Source organism: Caretta caretta, chromosome 1 (genome assembly GCF_965140235.1).
Source record: "Caretta caretta isolate rCarCar2 chromosome 1, rCarCar1.hap1, whole genome shotgun sequence".
NCBI lineage: Eukaryota > Metazoa > Chordata > Testudines > Cheloniidae > Caretta > Caretta caretta.
The window spans coordinates 288,546,806-288,567,071 of record NC_134206.1 but is presented as its reverse complement, the minus strand read 5'-3'; the positions used below and the strand labels follow the sequence as shown (position 1 = coordinate 288,567,071).

Below are 20,266 nucleotides of genomic sequence, written 5' to 3'. Positions count from 1 at the left end.
CATCCCAGCCAGGGCATTTTCAAGCCGGGCCTTAAAAACCTCTAAGGAAGGAGATTCCACCACCTCCCTAGGTAACCCATTCCAGTGCTTCACCACCCTCCTAGTGAAATAGTGTTTCCTAATATCCAACCTAGACCTCCCTCACTGCAACTTGAGACCATTGCTCCTTGTTCTGTCATCTGCCATCACTGAATTTAATACTTATTTTGCAAAGGTTTGGAGAAATGACTGTTCCGTGCACTGAAGCATGCGTGAACCCCCCTTCGCTCACAGCTGAGCATGAGGAACTAGAAGGAGAAGTGGTGCACTTTTTAACCGAAGTCTTAAATAGCCAGGCCATGCACAGGCAATTGTGGGGAGAAATTCTCCCCTCTCTGCTACTCAGTGGCAATTACTGCAGCTCAATGGCTGGAAGAGCCTCCCCGCCTTTATATTCTCCTTGTCCCTGTTGTGGGGAGGATCCTGTGATGCACATCAGTGGATGCTGTGGTCCTATCCCTGCAGAGCAGGGCTTTGCGCTGGGCATGAAGTGCACCTCTCAAATCCTCTTCCTTCCCATGCAGTTGAACTGCATCAGTTCTGCTGCCGGAGGATCCCTCCATTGCCAGAGAAGCTGGGATTGTCCCGGAGTCTGCAAAACAAGGTCTATGGACAAACCTGCTGTAATGCACCACGTTGACCCCATGGTTCAAGGATAGTCTGTGGATCCGGGGTGGCTGAGGAATTTACCTACCACTCAGCTTATGCAACAGATTTTATCTGCTACTGTGGTTATTCTGAAATTGCACATGCACATTAAGCCATTCTACTGAATGCTGCTGCAGTTCCCCCTGGGGCTGACCGGCCTCCACAAAGCTGACCAAACTGGGTTAGCTCCCATAGAGATGCTTAATGGTGTGACAGCTGGTTCATGTGGCCATTGTGAGATGAATTGATCTTTCTCACATCCTTCTTTTAGTCAATAAATGAGATCACCCGGTAGCTGAGTGGCAACATTTTTGGCACAAAGCAACAGGGAGGTGGGGTGAGCATGATGTTATTTAGACTAGGCAAGCCAGAGCAAAGAGCAGTAACTTCACAGTAAATGCTCTGCGTGGCAGACTCCGATATCAGTGAAAATAATAGGGGGGAATGGAACCACAGCTGCAGCAGCATGTTGGTGTGATGCTGCTGCTCCTGTTGGGCCATCAGAGCAATAGCCTTACTTGCACTAATGCAGCTTTTGTCCTGGAGCATGGCGTAGTGTCCACCTGTAGTCTTTTCACGGGTACTAATGTTTGGCTGCCACTCCTCATCGGTGTGCGCCGGTCTATCATGATCGCCATGGGGGAGGGAGGAGCTTGTTTATGTGTAGATGAATTAACGTGTCAGAAGAATCCTTCTTTCCCAGTCTGAAAGAAAGCAGCATCTTTTACGTGCACCACCAGCCCCACCTTCTGGTTCGGAGAGCCTCCCAGATGCTTGGTCTTCCTATTATGTTTGGTAAATTACATCTATGTCTGTGGGCAGCCACATTCTGAGGTTTGGATGTGGAATGGCCACGCTGGAAGGGAGCCAATACTGAGGAATTTATCCTGTAGCCCCCTAGGCCAAGCCTTCTGGCTATGGTCCTTTGGTGATAGTGCTCAGACAGAGGCACATTCTTCTTTTGGGAATGCAGAATTGTCCTTGCTGCTCTTCACTTTCTTCATGTTATGAGGACTGTTTCTCATGCCACATCTGATCAAGAGAGACCTTTTCAGGAGGTCGTCTCTCTCTCCCCTCTCCCCCCCCAGGGGACACCGTGATCAGTGTGAGTCACCAATAGTAGTAGAAGTAGTATGAAAATTCTACAGAGCAGTAGCCTCAGGGCCATACGGAGAGTGACTATGCCTATAATATGAGGCTTCTTTAGACTCTCAACTGCTGGGGAGGAAAAAGCTGCTCCCAGGCCATGAAATTACAATCTAGAATCTCAAAACATGGGAGACTAATAGGCACTAATTATTTTCTGACTATTTCAGAGAGAGAGAGAAATGAAATGCACTCTCCTTCCAGAGAAATGTGAATTGAAATGGCTCTGATCAAAGGGTAGCTGAAGAAATACCATCTAACTATTGCCAAACAATCCACTTAAGGAAAAGAAAAAGTGCCTTGAAATGTTTGTTGCTAGCAAACACTTCCAAGAAATTCACATGCTCAACTTTGACATTAACACGTTTCATGTATACAGAAGCTTCAGTTTAGCTTGAAAAAAAGATGTTTCGGGTATTATTAATTTTTGAGTTCAATATTTGGTACAACTCTACAGAAAACTCAAGGTGACAGGTGGAGATTAGTCTGTTTTCTCAGGGGTCATTTATGCTTTTTTGTCTGCTTGGCTATAACCATATTTATTATTTCTAATCCACACCTTGCTGCAGAACCATGCGTCAAAATCCTGACCTTTCAGAAAACAACCAAGAAAAACAACCAAAAAAAAACTAACAACCACCCCCTTTCCAGCTTTCACGGCAGTAAAAATACCTTAAAAGTATGCACAGTGGGAATCAATTCAGTGGTGCCTTCCGGAATCTGCACACAACCAGAAACAGTAGCTCAGAGGGGTGTGAACAGCTCCATTGTTCTTAATATTACATTAATTCTGAAGCCTTAAGATGACGTTTGAAGCATTAACATTGTAAATTATTTTAATGAGGATCATTTTAATAGAAACCTCCAGCCTATTTCCTTACCCCACATTTCCAACGTGTTACTGCCCAAGCTGCAAAAAGCACCCAGCTGCCTATCCCTCCAGTTTTCTCCTGCCCGAAGCTCCTGTTTCCCTCTTGATAACTTCTACAATGCAGTTGTGATGAGCAGGAGGGGATCTGCAGGGGCTTGTGGGAGCCCTTTGTTAAAAGCATGTGGCTTTGCAGGTCCAGGAGGGAGAATTTTGGCTTTTGTTTAAAATAAAAAGTGAGTCTTTAGGCCTTCTAATTGCACAAATAACCTGGAGACTATAAATTGATGTACAGTAATTGCTAGGGTAGAAAGGAATAAACAGCTTGGTTCATCTCTAAAGATCCTCTCCTGTCCCCCATACACACACTTTACTGACGTAAAATGAATAAATAAAGTATAAGTGGGTGGATGGATGGGGTGTACCTGAATAGTCATCTTACTAATTCTTCCCAAAATCCTTACATCATCCCTGCTGGTGTGCTCATAATGAAGATAACTCAGTGACCCGGGAGGGCATTTATTTCACTGGTCCTCCAGAATGATACAGCTGCTTGTTAAAATGTTTAGCCCCCTTTGAAGCTAGGAGCCAGCCAGCTGATTGATGATGCTCACTCAGGAAGCTCCTGCACCTGAAGTTGGGTGACATTTTTCAGCCAAAACTTTTTTCAGGGAAAAATGCGGATTCAGTGACACCAAAGTGTTTTGCGAATTCGTGTGGATTTCACCAAATTGTTCATTTTGAATAAAAACAAACAAAAAATCGAAAAGACTCTTAAATGTTTCATTTTTGTTTCAAAAATTCCTTTAATTTTAGCTAAAAAATTCAAGAACATTTTAAAAGAGTTAAAATCAAAACAAAACATTTTGTTTGGTCAGAAATGAATTTTGTTTTACTTTTTCATTTGCTGGAAATTTTCATTTTCTGTCTGACCCAAAACCAACTTTTTTTTCCATTTTTCAAAATTGGCAACAAACCAAAAAATCCATTCTTTATCCTGTGCTAGCCACACCCAAATGCCTGGTGTGAGCGCTGTTCAGGGGAATTCCCCCCCCTGCATCCTCTAGCATTTTGCTAAGTCCTCGCATCCCACAATCCTTGCTGGCCACTGTGCTAGGGTGGGAGGTAAACTGGTACACCAGAGTAGTGCAGCTGCACAGCATGGGCGTCTAGAAACCCTCCCCTTTCCCCCTAACGCCTGAATAGGAAGAGCTGGTATGGGAAGGGCTTGGAGCCCTACTCCCCTCCATCACCACACAAAGAACATCCACTCTCTAATCTGACTCCCATCACAGGCAGGAGATACCCCCTTCCTGACCCCAAACAGCCACCGGAGACCCACTCCCACACCTCCCCCTCATGTCAGAGAAGAGCCATCTACTTTTAAGAAACAAAGGGGACTCAATTCCCAACCAACCATCAACACAGAAGGGACAACTCCCAGGCTGCAGGACATCACCCCTACCTACCAGAATTGCTGCCATCAGAGGCCACAGGACAACCACCTGCCATCATTGCTACTTCTGTCAGGAAGAGCTGCCAGGTAGGGGAACCACCTCAAGGAGCCTTCTATGAGATGGCGGGTTGGGGAAAACGTAGTGAGTCAAGAGGTGATGGGCCAGGAAAAGGGTGGTGGTGGCGTTTTCTGTCGTTGAGGATTATTTGTTGGGGGAAAGGGTGTAGAAATGAAGTTTTATGTTTGAGGGCATGGGGAGGGTAAGGGGGAGTATTTTACCCTGGGAATGGCACACTTTTGAGGGAGCCCACTGTTAAAAATGGCAGCACAGCCCTGCTTCTGAAGACTTAAGAAGAGTTAGCAAGAATGGTTTAAACTCCAGTCAGATTCCAGTGGGGTGATTCCATTCTGGCTGTCTACGTTCAGCGAGAACTTGCAACGAACACAGAATTCTTCACTGTCGTGCTGCTGTACAGTGTTTAAAGGTTGCATTCAACAGTGAATGCAATGTTCTCTGATTACAGTTTTGTAACTAGTCTGGTGCTTTGGCTTTTTGGAGAAAAACACAATATAAATGTCTATCACATACAAAGACTCAAAGGTCAGACTATAAATACCCCCCAAATCAACATTTAAAATGACAGGGTTGGGGTATTATCTTCACTAAATTGCCATGGTTGACATGTTTCATACTTCATGAAGTTAGGAATTCCTGAACAACATTGTTTAGGGCTCTCCTGGCTGGCCATACTTCGTATGGAAAAGAACTCTCCAACTTCAGGCCAGATCATCAGCAGATGTAAATTGGTGTAGCACCATTGAAGTCACGGATTTGTTCCAGCTCAGCATCTGGCCCTTGGTCTTCAGTGTTTCAGCCAGCCTGGGAAAGGAATAGCACTGCATAGCAATGCTGTGCAGAACATGTGCTTAGCCCCCACTGCCAGGGACTTAAGGAAAGGGGAAGCATCTTGAACCAGTAATCCCTTTGGTTGCACTGGTGTTGATGGCCTCTGGGGAGAGCCCCATAGCTATCAATGGGAGTTAAGCACTTAAATACCATACAGGATCTGGGCCTAGGGCTCCCAAGTCTTTAGAATAGTAGGTAGAAGAAAAAATGTGAAAGGAAAGATCTTGTTGGTCCAAAAATGGCTTGAAGGATCCTGTCCTCTCCCCATCCAGGAATAACCTGTGATTTATACTGAAGACAAGGAGTACTTGTGGCACCTTAGAGACTAAGGTGCCACAAGTACTCCTTGTCTTTTTGCGGATTCAGACTAACACGGCTACTACTCTGAAACCTGTCATACTGAAGACAGTATTGGACCTGATATTACACTGGCACAAATGGGACTACAGACATATATTTTTACACCCAGCTTGACAAACTTCACAGTGCTCTGTTAAAATCAAACTGTTGACAGATGAATGAGGAAATGAAACAATGTATGTTTTTCTTTCTTACTGTAAAAGGAGTTAGAAATACCAATTTAGGATTTCCGAACAGGGCTTTCTTCATAGTGTTGTTCTCTTCCCTGCCCATATTTGCACAATTCTCCTGATTAAGATGAAAAACAATACAGTAGTGTTCTGGGGTGGGTTTTGTTTTCCTATCATGTATAAATTTAGTAAGGTACAAATCTAGGCCTGGAGGCTAAGAATGGAGCATTTTAGCTGTGTTTATGTGGAAACTGTAGCACATATAATCCATCTATGGCATTTAAATGGCTCTCATCATCGAAGTATGTGAGCACTGCATGCCACCCCCACAAGGTAGGGAGCGAAAGCACACAGAGACCAAACGACAGAGGAAATCTGTGGCAGAATGGGGAATTGAACCCCGTCTCCCCAAGCCAATGCCCCAACCACTGGGCCATCCTTGCTTTCATAATAATAAAGAACAAACCCTAAGTGAAGGAGTCTCTAGTCCATTTGAATATAGTTTTTAGCTTTAGATGTTGGGATGTTACAACATCTGATCAGAGTTCATAATCCCCTCATTTGAAAGGATTATTCTAGGGAAAAATATGTTCAGGTGAAGTTAATGCTGACGGTACATTTCAGCAACTCCAGTGCAATAAATCCCTACAAGCACCTTATCACTAGCCAAAAGAAATAGATAAACTCGTGAAATTCAGGGAAATTCATACACTGGGAAGTGTGGAAAATCATAGTTGAGGTGCCCAAACTAGATTCAACTCTGGCTAGCACACGATGTACTCAGTCACCTAAATGTGATCTCCAAATTATTTTTACTTCAGAGTGACAAATATATATACACCCTCCCCCGAATAATGTTTGTTTCTGAACTTCTGCGTTTAAGATGTCCAATTCATTTCAGGGTTTTTTTAATAAAGTCTTCCCTCTCGGGCCTATTTTATCAGTTTCGAAGCTGACATTCCTGGGGTGGGGCACACTAGCTGGAGTGGCCAAATCAGGCTTGTGATGGAAATAGAGTGACAACATTAACTATAGCGTGGCTACTGGCGTTCTACAGTGTTACAGAAACAGAAATCTCAGGGACTGAGACTGTATACAGACAAAATTCCCATTCATGCATGTTTTTTTTAAATTTACAGATCAGAGTCTCCAAAGTACTAGAGGGATTTTAGATGTGCTATGCAGGCCCTGTTGGTATCAGTGTAAAGAATGTTAGTGCCCTAATTTAGCACACATCCCTGTAATAAAGGTGGTCTCCCACCACTGGAAAAAATTATATATTATAAACTGTTCCTTTAGGGTATAGAAAGCCAGTCATTAGTGAGACTTATTATTGTAAGTCACAAAATAGCTCTTGATCAGAATAGTAATACCTAACAATTATACAGAGCATGTCATCTGTAGTTCACAAAAGAGGTAAGTATAAATATGCCCTTTCTGTGTATGGGGAAACTGAGGCGGGGTGAAGTAACTTGCCTGCAGCCCAATGGCAGAGTTTGAACTAGACTGTAGATCTCCTGGATCTCAGCCCAGTCCTCTGTCCACTAGACCACACTGCAGATCGAAATACATAGCAGAATTTGCAAATGCCACAGTAAATGATGAGATAATCTTTTAACCCAGCTATCAAAGTATTTGTAGTTTGTCATGCAAAGCTGCTGAAACAAAACATTTTGAAGGTAACAGGATTTTTAGAAACATGCAGATTTATATTGGCTCTTGCTTGTTCGTTCTTCCATGAACTCCATACGCTAATCCTGAATTACAAAAGCCAGTCAGAGTTAACCAACAGGAACTGGTCTCTGATCATTAACTCTTTATAAGCCACTGTAACAGCCATCAAATGGTAACCACGTTTGGCCTGTAGGTCCTGAGTCAGAATTGTAGCAGGGATCTAGCAATAAAACACCAGGTGAGTGAGCTAGCCCGTTCCCCATAGCTAAGCGATTTTAACTTCTGGGCAGTGAGCCCAAGAGTATTGAGAAACGTCCAGGCTGCTCATGGCCTGTTTCCACATCGCTCAGGAAATGGAGAGTTCAAGTGTGGCGGAGAGGAGATTAGTCTCACCAGCATCTCTCTTTCCTTTTAGTCTCAGTGGTAGGAGCCTGGGTTTGCTACGCTGCCAGCATGAAGGTTTTACTAATCCTGGGGCTTTTCCTCCTGCCCCTGGCTGCTCGTGGGAAGATCTGCAAAAGGTGCGAGCTGGCAAGAGCAATGAAAAGGCTTGGGCTGGATGGGTACCAGGGCTACAGCCTGGGACACAGTCAGTCTGCTGCCTTGGAGGAGATGTCCATGTGGTTCAGAGGGTGGGCAGGTGATTTACCCATTGAATTGATCCTAGACATTAGAGATGGAAAACCCTCCTAGGTTATCTAGTCTGTCCTTCTCAGCACAGGCTGGTTCCCTGCAGTGTATCGCCTACAGCTGTGCTCAGTCTTGTTTAAAATGTCCCAAGCAATGGGAATACCACTTCTTCCCTGAAACCCTCCCACAGTTTAACAGATTGCACTGTCAGGAACCTTTTCTGACACCAGTCTGAGAGACCCTTCCCCCCATTCCGTTGCATTATTCCTAGTTATAGCCTTTGTACAATCCCACGTTTGATGTCTGCACCCTTCTCACGCTCTGCTCTTTGATCCTCACTGCAGCAGAGCAGGGAAACAGGACTTGGGATGCAGACCACAGCACAAGGCCAGGGTGGGAGGATCACCAGCAGCATCTCAAAACCCCAATTCAAACGGGAGAGAGAAGGGTGAGGGCCGTTCTTAATTTCGTATCATCCTTGCTAATCAATGATGATTCAACCAGTTTGTTTTTAAGGTTTGTTTACCTGTGTTCTGAGCCACAATCCAGAGAGTTAAACACACATGATGTTTATGCATCCCTGAATATCTCAAAGAATCCTTCTTTCTAACCTGACTAATTCAGATCCACTTACTGTAAATGAGGAAAGAATAAGGGTGCTTTGGTTAAAGTTTACCATCATTGCTAATATTTATGCAGTACCACCCCTGGAAACAAAGGTGAGGGCACTAGTGTAGATAAAACTTCAGCCGGTGCTGTGGTTTAGACCTATTTTCAGCAGGACTGGCCAACACAGTATTAATATGCTAATGGCCACTTGGAGCCCTCTCTGCAGTTGGTCTTTCACCATTGATCCTCCCCCTGTTGGAAACAGCGGGAAAGAAATGTTCCAACTCACTTAACTGCATTTTATGAGCGTTAAGGCAAAAGGCAACCTTTATTCATTACATGCAGAGCCATTCCCTGCCAGAGAAAAGTTGACATTTCCCCATGTCTTTCCTTAGTAATATTTGTTGGTTTTGATTTGCATGTTAATAATATTTTCTTTAGAAAGATGTTTCTATCTCTATAGCATTTTACCCCAAATCACTGGTGTTTCCTTCAAAAATATAGGCCCCATGCAGTGTTCAGATGACAATCAATGGTAGAATGTAGAATGGTTTTTCTTACTCATCAAATTTAATAAGGATGTGAATCTCATCAGTATAAAAGGAATAACAACTGGCTGTGTGTACTTTGTATAAAATAATCATTTGCATCATCTACAAACCAGTGATATGGGGTGTTCAGATCCATATTTCTGTAAAATATCAAGCTATGAGGAGTTTTTATCGGCGGATAGACTACATCAATCTGTGTGTGGTTATTTATTTTTTTTTTTTAACGGAACCTTCACAGGGGTGTGCGCAGCAAGATACGAGAGCAGCCTTAACACACGTGCCACGCATTCTAACAAACCTTCCAGAAGCACGGACTATGGGATTTTTCAAATCAACAGCCGCTGGTGGTGTAATGATGGCAAGACTCCAAGAGCCAAGAACGGCTGTGGAATCCAGTGTCATGGTAGGTGCAAAGTAATGTGCTTGACACAGTCACATTGTTCACTCTGTGTGTGTGTTATATCCCTTTCTCCCACCATGGGTCTGTCTCTCTTTTGTATTGGAAGCTCTTCAAAAAAAGGACCATCTGCTCATCTGTGCTTGCACAGTGCCTAACGCCACAGGCCCCATTCTTGGTTGGTCCTTAGATGCCACAGCAATGAAGTTGATTGATTAATAAATAATAATAATAATAATAAAAACTAATTTCTGTATCAGTTTTAAGATGACTGATTCAAAAAAATGAAGAGGAAAATGTTTTTTTTTTCTCCCACTGTTTTTACCACTATATTTCTTTTTTAGCCTTACTGGCAGCAGACATTACAGCACGTGTAAACTGTACAAAGAGAATTGTTTGCGCTTCCAATGGCATGAGTGCATGGTGTGTTTAAAACTATTACAAGAACTAATAATAGTGACATACTTGTATGGGTCTATGTGTAAACTTAGGGGGAGACTACTTAGAGCAATGTATTTCTTGAACATGTGAGGTTCCCAGGTGTTCAAATCCCAGTTCAAACACCAAGGGAACAAATCGATAACTACCAAGAGCCTCAAGATTATGTCTCTGTGACGCAGCAGTGGGGAGAGAATGTACATCATCTGAGCCTCCTCCAGCTGGAGCTAAAAGGGAATGTGTGTTAGTTCTATTTAGCAGGATAGAGCTTATGGCACAAAACAGAGTAAATTTGATTCCATCCAGTAGAGAGCAGTGGTACAAATACACCAATCTTCTGCGGCAGGAATAGCAGCTCCTAAGTGGGCCTTTGACAACCATGTGGCAACCTTTTAGGAAGTGTTGGCAGACTCAGGATTGAATAAGGCATGCATAGCTCCAGGACCCAGTGGGGCCATGCAAAGTAGTCAGGCGCTGTGCCAGGATTGGGCCAGTAGCAAATTACTTGTATATTAGCTTGGCTCGCTGCAGAAAAGTTAAAAGTACATAAATTTAAAGTGTTGTTTTTTCTGGGGGGCGAAGGGGCTCTGCACTAATGGATGAACTTGCCATAATCAGTTAACATGATTTTTAACTCCCACAGGGTGGTGTGGAAAAAGTACTGCAGAGGACGAGATGTCTCCTGGTGGATCAAGGGCTGCAAGCTGTAAAATGTTGGGATTTATAGCGGCTTGGTTCCCTTGCAAATAAGCAGCTTTTCACATAGAGCAAAACGTTCCCTCTGCTTGCTTCCCTTTTACAATTAATCATGTTCAAAAGAAAACAAACTCAGGAGAGAGGTTTGCAGGGGAACTGACTAGTGAAATGCAAATATTTTACTCCTTGCTGGTAAGACTGTGGATCTTTCTGTGTAACGAGCTATGGTAACTTATTTTGTGTTATACAAAGTTCAAAAGATGTATGATTATATATATTATATAGACACATCAAGGTAAGTCAGATCTGTTTTTCCTCTGAGATCCTGCTACTATTTTATTGTGCTAATTAGTAGTATTATGTCATCTTGCTGGAGAGCTCACATTCATTACACTCAATACAATTACTTACTTTGCACATAGTTGTTGTGATTATTGGTTAATATACAAGAGAAACTGAATATGAGATTGGGCCCTTGAAGAACTGGCCCTGGCATGATGAAAGAAAGAATGTGAGAGAATCATGTCGTTAGGGAGACCTACATGGTTTATCTCTTGAGTATCATAGTTTGTAAAAATATGGTGGGGAATTGTAATGTGTTATATATTATTATATTCCAAAAACACACACATGGATTTTAAAAAAATCTGTTAAGGTTGTTAAGCAAATACACTCGTGTCACTCATCATATGGTTTACATAACCCAACCACTTAATAGCAAAGCAGTGAATAGTTAAGAACACTGGACCTCTTACACTGGCCACATCACAAACACACACGCTGGTCCCAGTTTAACAAGGTATGGAAGCACATGAGTCCTCCACTCATGAGGGACACCCAGCACTCCTGCAAACCCCAGCGAGCAGATGCTCCCTCAGAGACTGTTACCAGCTGGCAGAGTTAGCTCTCCACTGGAGTTGGGGCACAACAGACAAGAGAAATCAGGGAGCTGTAATCTCTGTCTGATGGCTCCCTCCTCTTCTCTGCTGTGACAAGTGCAGTTCTGATGCACCAGAAAATCTGGCCCGGAATACCTTCCCTGCCTTCGCCTTTTTTTTTAAAAAAAAAGTGTTCTTAAATGGCACAGTCAAATTCATCAACATCTCTCTGAATTCTTTAGTTCTATTCCACACACTTTTGAAGTCGTTCTGAAATTGTATAAATAGGCTGAATAGGCTGTTACTACAAGACCTTTCAGTTTGAAAAGGATATTTCAGCTTGACGGGGAATCTCTGGGCCTTTACCCTACAAGCTTTACTACGGAGGGGAACTTAAAATGTTACTTCAAAACTTCCTATGCTGCTGCTGATGCCAAAATGCCATATTATTATCGCTGCTCAGCCTCATCCTAATGGGTGCAGATTTTCCCCATAACATTTGCAGTATTGATCATTTTTATTACAATTTTACACAAGGATTATCATTAGAAAAATCATATATTAATGTATCCATATCTCTAGCTGGTACATGCAAATATGCAAAGACAAAATTTTCATGCCAATAGATGTCACTAATACACTTTTTAAAAGCCTGGTTTGATGACACGATACAAGTTTGTGTTAATATCTATTGGTAAAATGCACTTTCTGCTCCAAGAATATCCTATGCTGATAAACTAAAACATTTCTGGGTTTTCTGAACTGGTAAATTATTATTCTGAACTGGGTTTTCTGAACTGGTAAATTATTTCATAGAAAATCTTTTGTTTGTTTCATTTTGTTCTGCTCTAAACTGAAAGGGCAACCACAGATCATAATAAATCACAGGGAAGGATGTGTTGAAAATACTAGATCCTGATCTTGCTCCATAATTAGAGAAATGCCTAAGAAAAACAAAAACAAACAAACAAACAACCACCATCACCACCCCCTTTCTAGCTTTCATGGCAGTAAAAATGCCTTAAAAGTATGCACAGTGGGAATCAGTTCAGTGGTGCCTTCCAGAATCTGCACACAACCAGAAACAATAGCTCTGAGAGGTGTGAACGTCTCCATTGTTCTCAATGGGTTGTTAATTCTGAAGCCTTAAGATGACATTTAAAGTATTAACATTGTATACAGATATCTTGTGGGCCAGGATCTTAAGTAATTCACACAGCTCTTTTATCAGCTTGAATGAGAAATTGGACCCCCTGTCCAACAGAATTTCTTTTGGGATCCCAACCCTGGCAAATACCTTCATGAGCTCACCTGCTATGGTGGGCACTTTCATCATACCCAGTGGGATGGCCTCAGGATACCAGGTGATGTAGTCTACAATCACCAGTATGTACTAGAACCTGGATGAACTTTTCTCCAGGGGTCCCACCAGATCCATCCCTATCCGTTCAAACAGTACTCCCACTGCAGGGATCAGGATGTGGGCCTTCAGCACCACTTTGAGTCCTGTGAGTTGACACTCAGGGAATGAGGCACAAAACTCACACATTTCTTGGTGGATGCATGACCCAAAAAAATATGAGGGCCATCCATTGTAGTGTTCTCGTGCCCCAGGTGTCCAGTGCAGCACTGAGTGGGTCAGGCACAGTATCTCCCGTAGAAATCTCTTAGGCACAAGTAGCTGACGCAGTGTTTCCTGCGTTTGCGGGGGTGGGGGGGTTGTCTCTCACTATCCAGTACAGCTGCTTGTTCTGGACTTCAAAGTGAGGCCCTTGTGGTGTCCATGGGCCTCCTTTCCTTTCTCCTTCAGGGGTGACTATTTGTTCCCAAGCATGGCTCAGGGTCTGGTCTTCCCATTGCTCCCACACAAAGTCCCCATCTTCCATCAATCAGTTATTGCCCGTCTTGTTCAAAGCCTCCGTAGTCGCACGTTGGATCACCGGCACCTCTGCCAGGTTTGAGGGGCCCTCATCTGGGTCCTCTGTCTCATCTTGATCCATAAGCCTCCTCGCTTTTGGGCGTGGGTTGGTCTCCACATGGTGTTTGCTGCTCCATCACTTCAGGATCTCCCCAGATCACCTCCAGTCCCATCCCAGGGCTACCAGGGTTCTCAGGACAAATTTTTTGGTGGCCTTAGAGTGCGGTCTAATACTTGATTAGCTTTAGGAAAACCAACTAAATATGGACATATACACATCCAAATCATTGTAATTTATTTATTGCTAGCTAGTAAGTCTGTTGTGAAAAGTGATATTAACAAACATACAGGTATCACTTTTCACAGCAGACTTACTCAGCCCTAGCAAGCCTGGGGACAAATTAAGCCCGTGGGGGATTGGGGGAGGCAGTGGGGGTTCGGGGTGATGGGGTGAGTGGGTAGGGGGCTGGGGGAGGCAGCAGGGAGTTGGAACCCGAAGCCCTGTGGCCAGATCCCAACATCCCACAGCTGGGGGATGGGGCCCGGGATGGAGTCCGAAGCCGGGTGGCTGGAGCCTAGGGTCGGCTGTTGCACAGCTGGAGCCCAGGGCTGGAGCCTGAAGTCTTGTGGTAAGAGCCTGCTGCCCCACCACCCCTGGGCTGAAGCCCAAAGCCTGAGCCCCATCACCCCTGGGAAGGTGGGGAACTCACTGTCTGCTAGCTCCTCCAGCACTGTGCCCCAGATGTCTCCAGAGTGGGCCTAACCCCTGCGAGCAGCCCCAGTAACCAACACCAAGGTAATGCATCCAGAAGCAACAGGGAGGGGCCACTACTTTGCCACTTCCCTCCCCCCCGCCCCGCCTCCACAGCCCAGGAGGCTGTGGCAGCAAGAAAAGCCCCTGGTTGCTGCATGCCGCACAGTGGCCGCATTTGAGAAACACTGGGCCAAGGTGTCCACTAGGCCGACTGGGCATGTCACCATATCGCCCTTCACTTCGAGGCATACCTTGGTTGCCAGGTAGGGTCACACATCCCTGTGGATACACTGGAGGTAGATGGGTATCCCTGCCTTGTCGGGGGATTCTATGAGACTGGTCCAGATAATAGCCTGACTGAACCTGGAGTCCACCAGGCCCATTGCCTGGGTACCATTGAGCCTCACTGGGAGCAGAAGATTGCCCAGACCTCTCTTCCAAGCTTGGGGGCTTGCAGTCCATAGCTACAATCCATAAAAAGGCACTCTCACCTGAAATGCCCTTCTTGTCCACATTCAAAGCATGGGCCTTTCGGGGTCCCTGCTGGCGGGTTCTTTTCTGTAGTCATGGGACCTCCAGTTGGCACATACCCCTCTCCCTGCAGCTCTTGGACTCTCCTTCATGATGCGTCAGGGCTCAGGTTCCTCCCTCTGGCCAGGGGTATTTCCTTCGGAGTCGGCCTGACTAGTGGTCCCGTCTTCTTTCCTAGCCCAGCTGCCTCCAGGATTTGGGGGCTTACTCCCAGGGTTTCTGGATCTCAGCACTCGAGTTGTCAGGTCTTACATGTAAGTGCTGGGCCAGGTAATCTTCCATGAGTGTCACCGCGTCCAACAGTGTCAATAGCTGATGGCATTTCATTCACTCTCTTCCCCTGGTCGTGAGAATCTGGGTGAATTGTTCTATCATTATCATCTCTGCCACTTGAACCTCCATCTCTTTCTCTGGGTTCAGCCAGCACCAGCAATGGTCGCGTAGATGTTGGGTCACCACTCATGGCCAGGGTCTGGGAGGTTCCTCCTTTCGAAACCTCTGTCTGTATGTCTTGGAGTTGATTCCCAGTTGGTTGACTATGACCTCCTTCACTCTGGCGTAGGTTAGCATGTCCATGGGGTCCAGGCTTCGGTATGCTGCTTGCATGGAGCCAGTCAAGTATAGGGCCATCCAGGTAGCCCAGTGCTCTGTTGATCAGCATGCCACATTGGCTACCCACTCAAAGGTAACCAGGAAGGCCTAAGGGTCATTCCCAGGGCCCACCTTCATAAGCCTTATGGATAGTCCTGCAGGGAAGTTGTCTCTGCCTGGCCCAAGCGCTGTGGTATTAGATGCCCTATGGGCTTTATTAGTGCTGCCAGCTGTAGGACCAGATGCTTCTGTTGTGCTTGGTGCTGGACTGCCAGTTCTCATATCTGCAACTGCTGCTGTTCTTGCTTCTGCTGGACTGCAATCTGCTGCAGCATCTGCTCCTGTTGCAGCTGATGTTGGACGACCCACTGTTGCTTGCTCTCCAACACCCACTTTAACAGTTTTTATGTATCCATGATTCCTTGTCTTTATAATATTCTTAGTTCACTGTTGGTCCTTTTAACAGAATGTTGGATCATATTAAAGAAGTTCTGAATTAAAATCACAAACGAGTTTGATTCCCCATAGTTTAAATTCCAGGGTATTACTAATTAAGACGTCTCTTGGTTTTTGGTACTGTTTCTTTCCCTCTATGCCCTGGTCTACACTAGGACTTTAGGTCGAATTTAGCAGCGTTAAATCGATGTAAACCTGCACCCGTCCACACGATGAAGCCCTTTATTTCGACTTAAAGGGCTCTTAAAATCGATTTCCGTACTCCACCCCTGACAAGTGGATTAGCGCTTAAATCGGCCTTGCCGGCTCAAATTTGGGGTAGTGTGGACACAATTCGACGGTATTGGCCTCCGGGAGCTATCCCAGAGTGCTCCATTGTGACCACTGTGGACAGCACTCTCAACTCAGATGCACTGGCCAGGTAGACAGGAAAAGAACTGCGAACGTTTGAATCTCATTTCCTGTTTGGCCAGCGTGGCAAGCTGCAGGTGACCATGCAGAGCTCATCAGCAGAGGTGACCATGATGGAGTCCCAGAATCGCAAAAGAGCTCCAGCATGGACCGAACGGGAGGTATGGGATCTGATCGCTGTTTGGGGAGAGGAATCCGTGCTATCAGAACTCCGTTCCAGTTTTCGAAATGCCAAAACCTTTGTCAAAATCTCCCAGGGCATGAAGGACAGAGGCCATAACAGGGACCCGAAGCAGTGCCACGTGAAACTGAAGGAGCTGAGGCAAGACTACCAGAAAACCAGAGAGGCGAACGGCCGCTCCGGGTCAGAGCCCCAAACATGCCGCTTCTATGATGAGCTGCATGCCATTTTAGGGGGTTCAGCCACCACTACCCCAGCCGTGTTGTTTGACTCCTTCAATGGAGATGGAGGCAACACGGAAGCAGGTTTTGGGGACGAAGAAGATGATGATGATTGATGAGATAGCTCACAGCAAGCAAGCGGAGAAACCGGTTTTCCTGACAGCCAGGAAGTGTTTCTCACCCTGGACCTGGAGCCAGTACCCCCTGAACCCACCCAAGGCTGCTTCCTGGACCCAGCAGGCGGAGAAGGGACCTCCGGTGGGTGTACCTTTTAAAATACTATACATGGTTTAAAAGCAAGCATGTGAAAGGATTAATTTGCCCTGGCATTCGCGGCTCTCCTGGATGTACTCCCAAAGCCTTTGCAAAAGGTTTCTGGGGAGGGCAGCCTTATTGCGTCCTCCATGGTAGGACACTTTACCACACCAGGCCAGTAGCACGTACTCGGGAATCATTCTACAACAAGTTTCAGAGTAACAGCCGTGTTAGTCTGTATTCGCAAAAAGAAAAGGAGTACTTGTGGCACCTTAGAGACTAACCAATTTATTTGAGCATAAGCTTTCGTGAGCTACAGCTCACTTCATCGGATGCATACCGTGGAAACTGCAGGAGACTTTATATATACACAGAGAATATGAAACAATACCTCCTATGAATATGAAACAATACCTGCCAGGACAGTGGGGTGGGAGGAGGTATTGTTTCATATTCTTTGTGTATATATAAAGTCTGCTGCAGTTTCCACGGTATGCATCCGATGAAGTGAGCTGTAGCTCACGAAAGCTTATGCTCAAATAAATTGGTTAGTCTCTAAGGTGCCACAAGTACTCCTTTTCATTCTACAACAAAGCATTGCAGTGTATGTTTACTGGCATTCAAACAACATCCGTTTTTTATCTCTCTGTGTTATCCTCAGGAGAGTGAGAGATCATTCATGGTCACCTGCTTGAAATAGAGTGCTTTTCTTCAGGGGACACTCAGAGGAGCCCATTCCTGCTGGGCTGTTTGCCTGTGGCTAAACAGAAATGTTCCCCACTGTTAGCCACGGGGAGGGGGGAGGGTAGAGGGGGTAGCCACGCGGTGGGGGGAGGCAAAATGTGACCTTGTAATGAAAGCACATGTGCTATGTATGTAATGTTAACAGCAAGGTTTACCCTGAAAGAGTGTAGCCACTGTTTTATAAAATGTGTCTTTTTAAATACCGCTGTCCCTTTTTTTTTCTCCACCAGCTGCATGTGTTTCAGTGATCACAGGATCTTCTCTTTCCCAGAGGCTAGTGAAGATTAGAAAGAAAAAAAAACACACTCGAGATGAAATGTTCTCCGAGCTCATGCTGTCCTCCCGCACTGACAGAGCACAGACGAATGCATGGAGGCAAATAATGTCAGAGTGCAGGAAAGCACAAAATGACCGGAAGGAGAGGTGGCGGGCTGAAGAGAGTAAGTGGCGGGCTAAAGACAGGGCTGAAGCTCAAATGTGGCGGCAGCGTGATGAGAGGAGGCAGGATTCAATGCTGAGGCTGCTGGAGGACCAAACCAGTATGCTCCAGTGTATGGCTGAGCTGCAGCAAAGGCAGCTGGAGCACAGACTGCCACTACAGCCCCTGTGTAACCAACTACCCTCCTCCCCAAGTTCCATAACCTCCACACCCAGACACCCAAGAACGCGGTGGGGGGGCCACCGGCCAACTAGCCACTCTGCCACAGAGGATAGCCCCAAAAAAAGAAGGCTGGCATTCAATAAATTTTAAAGTTGTAAACTTTTAAAGTGCTGTGTGGCATTTTCCTTCCCTCCTCCACCACCCCTCCTGGGCTACCCTGGTAGTCATCCCCCTATTTGTGTGATGAATGTATGAATGTGAAGCAACAATGACTTTATTGCCTCTGCAAGCGGTGATCGAAGGGAGGAGGGGAAGGGTGGTTAGTTTACAGGGAAGTAGAGTGAACTAAGGGGTGGGGGTTTCATCAAGGAGAAACAAACAGAATTTTCACACCGTAGCCTGGCCAGTCATGAAACTGGTTTTCAAAGCTTCTCTGATGCGTACCGCACCCTCCTGTGCTCTTCTAACCGCCCTGGTATCTGGCTGCGCGTAACCAGCAGCCAGGCGATTTGCCTCAACCTCCCACCCCGCCATAAACGTCTCTCCCTTACTCTCACAGATATTGTGGAGCGCACAGCAAGCAGTAATAACAGTGGAAATATTGGTTTCGCTGAGGTCTAAGCGAGTCAGTAAACTGCGCCAGCGCGCCTTTAAACGTCCAAATGCACATTCTACCACCATTCTGCACTTGCTCAGCCTGTAGTTGAACAGCTCCTGACTACTGTCCAGGCTGCCTGTGTACGGCTTCATGAGCCATGGCATTAAGGAGTAGGCTGGGTCCCCAAGAATACATATAGGCATTTCAACGTCCCCAACAGTTATTTTCTGGTCTGGGAATAAAGTCCCTTCCTGCAGCTTTTGAAACAGACCAGAGTTCCTGAAGATGCGAGCGTCATGTACCTTTCCCAGCCATCCCACGTTGATGTTGGTGAAACGTCCCTTGTGATCCACCAGAGCTTGCAGCACTACTGAAAAGTACCCCTTGCGGTTTATGTACTCGCCGGGTTGGTGCTCCGGTGCCAAGATAGGGATATGGGTTCCGTCTATGGCCCCACCACAGTTAGGGAATCCCATTGCAGCAAAGCCATCCACTATGACCTGCACATTTCCCAGGGTCACTACCCTTGATATCAGCAGATCTTTGATTGCGTGGGCTACTTGCATCACAGCAGCCCCCACAGTAGATTTGCCCACTCCAAATTGATACCCAACTGACCGGTAGCTGTCTGGCGTTGCAAACTTCCACAGGGCTATCGCCACTCGCTTCTCAACTGTGAGGGCTGCTCTCCTCTTGGTATTCATGCACTTCAGGGCAGGGGAAAGCAAGTCACAAAGTTCCATGAAAGTGCCCTTATGCATGCGAAAGTTTCGCAGCCACTGGGAATCGTCCCAGACCCACAACACTATGCGGTCCCACCAGTCTGTGCTTGTTTCCCGAGCCCAGAATCGGCATTCCACAGCATGAACCTGCCCCATTAGCACCATGATGCATGCATTGGCAGGGCCCATGCTTTCAGAGAAATCTGTGTCCATGTCCTGATCACTCACGTGACCGCGCTGACGTCGCCTCCTCGCCCGGTATCGCTTTGCCAGGTTCTGGTGCTGCATATACTGCTGGATAATGCGTGTGGTATTTAATGTGCTCCTAATTGCCAAAGTGAGCTGAGCGGCCTCCATGCTTGCCTTGGTATGGCGTCCGCTCAGAAAAAAGGCGTGGAACGATTGTCTGCCGTTGCTCTGACAAAGGGAGGGGCGACTGACGACAGAAGGACTGCATGCCATCCACATCTCATGGCTGCTCGGCAGAAGATGGTGCAATAGGACTGCTAGCAATCCGTATCGCCTGTCTGCTCACCATAAGACGGTTCAATAGGACTGACTGCAGGACTAAAGAAAATGACCTGGTCAAGTCACTCCAAATTTAGTCTCTGCGCCCATGTCTGCCCAGGCGCTCCTGGCCGACGTGGCCAGGAGCACCTCGGACATGGCGATGATGGCTACCAGTCGTACTGTACCGTCTGCTGCCACAAGGCAAGGGGTTGCTGCTACTGTGTAGCAATGCAGTACCACGTCTGCCAGCACCCAGGAGACATACGGTGACGGTTACCTGAGCAGGCTCCATGCTTGCCGTGGTAT

At 46.0% G+C, this 20,266-nt stretch overlaps 2 protein-coding genes across 2 annotated transcripts in view; both read left to right on the top strand.

The window, feature by feature from the left end:
• Positions 1–4,123, top strand: part of CPSF6 (cleavage and polyadenylation specific factor 6) — an 88,430-nt gene extending 84,307 nt beyond the window's left edge. The window contains exon 11 of the mRNA XM_048835818.2: positions 3,997–4,123. The gene's annotated coding sequence lies outside the window, so the exon portion shown is untranslated. The remainder of the gene's footprint in view (positions 1–3,996) is intronic.
• LOC142071491 (uncharacterized) lies at positions 1,132–18,280 on the top strand. The gene is made up of 5 exons (XM_075126291.1): positions 1,132–1,239; positions 3,997–4,244; positions 8,243–8,346; positions 9,297–9,461; positions 17,760–18,280. The coding sequence occupies exons 1-5, from the start codon at positions 1,132–1,134 to the stop codon at positions 18,278–18,280; spliced, it is 1,146 nt and encodes a 381-aa protein (XP_074982392.1).
• The last annotated feature ends 1,986 nt before the right edge of the window (positions 18,281–20,266 follow it).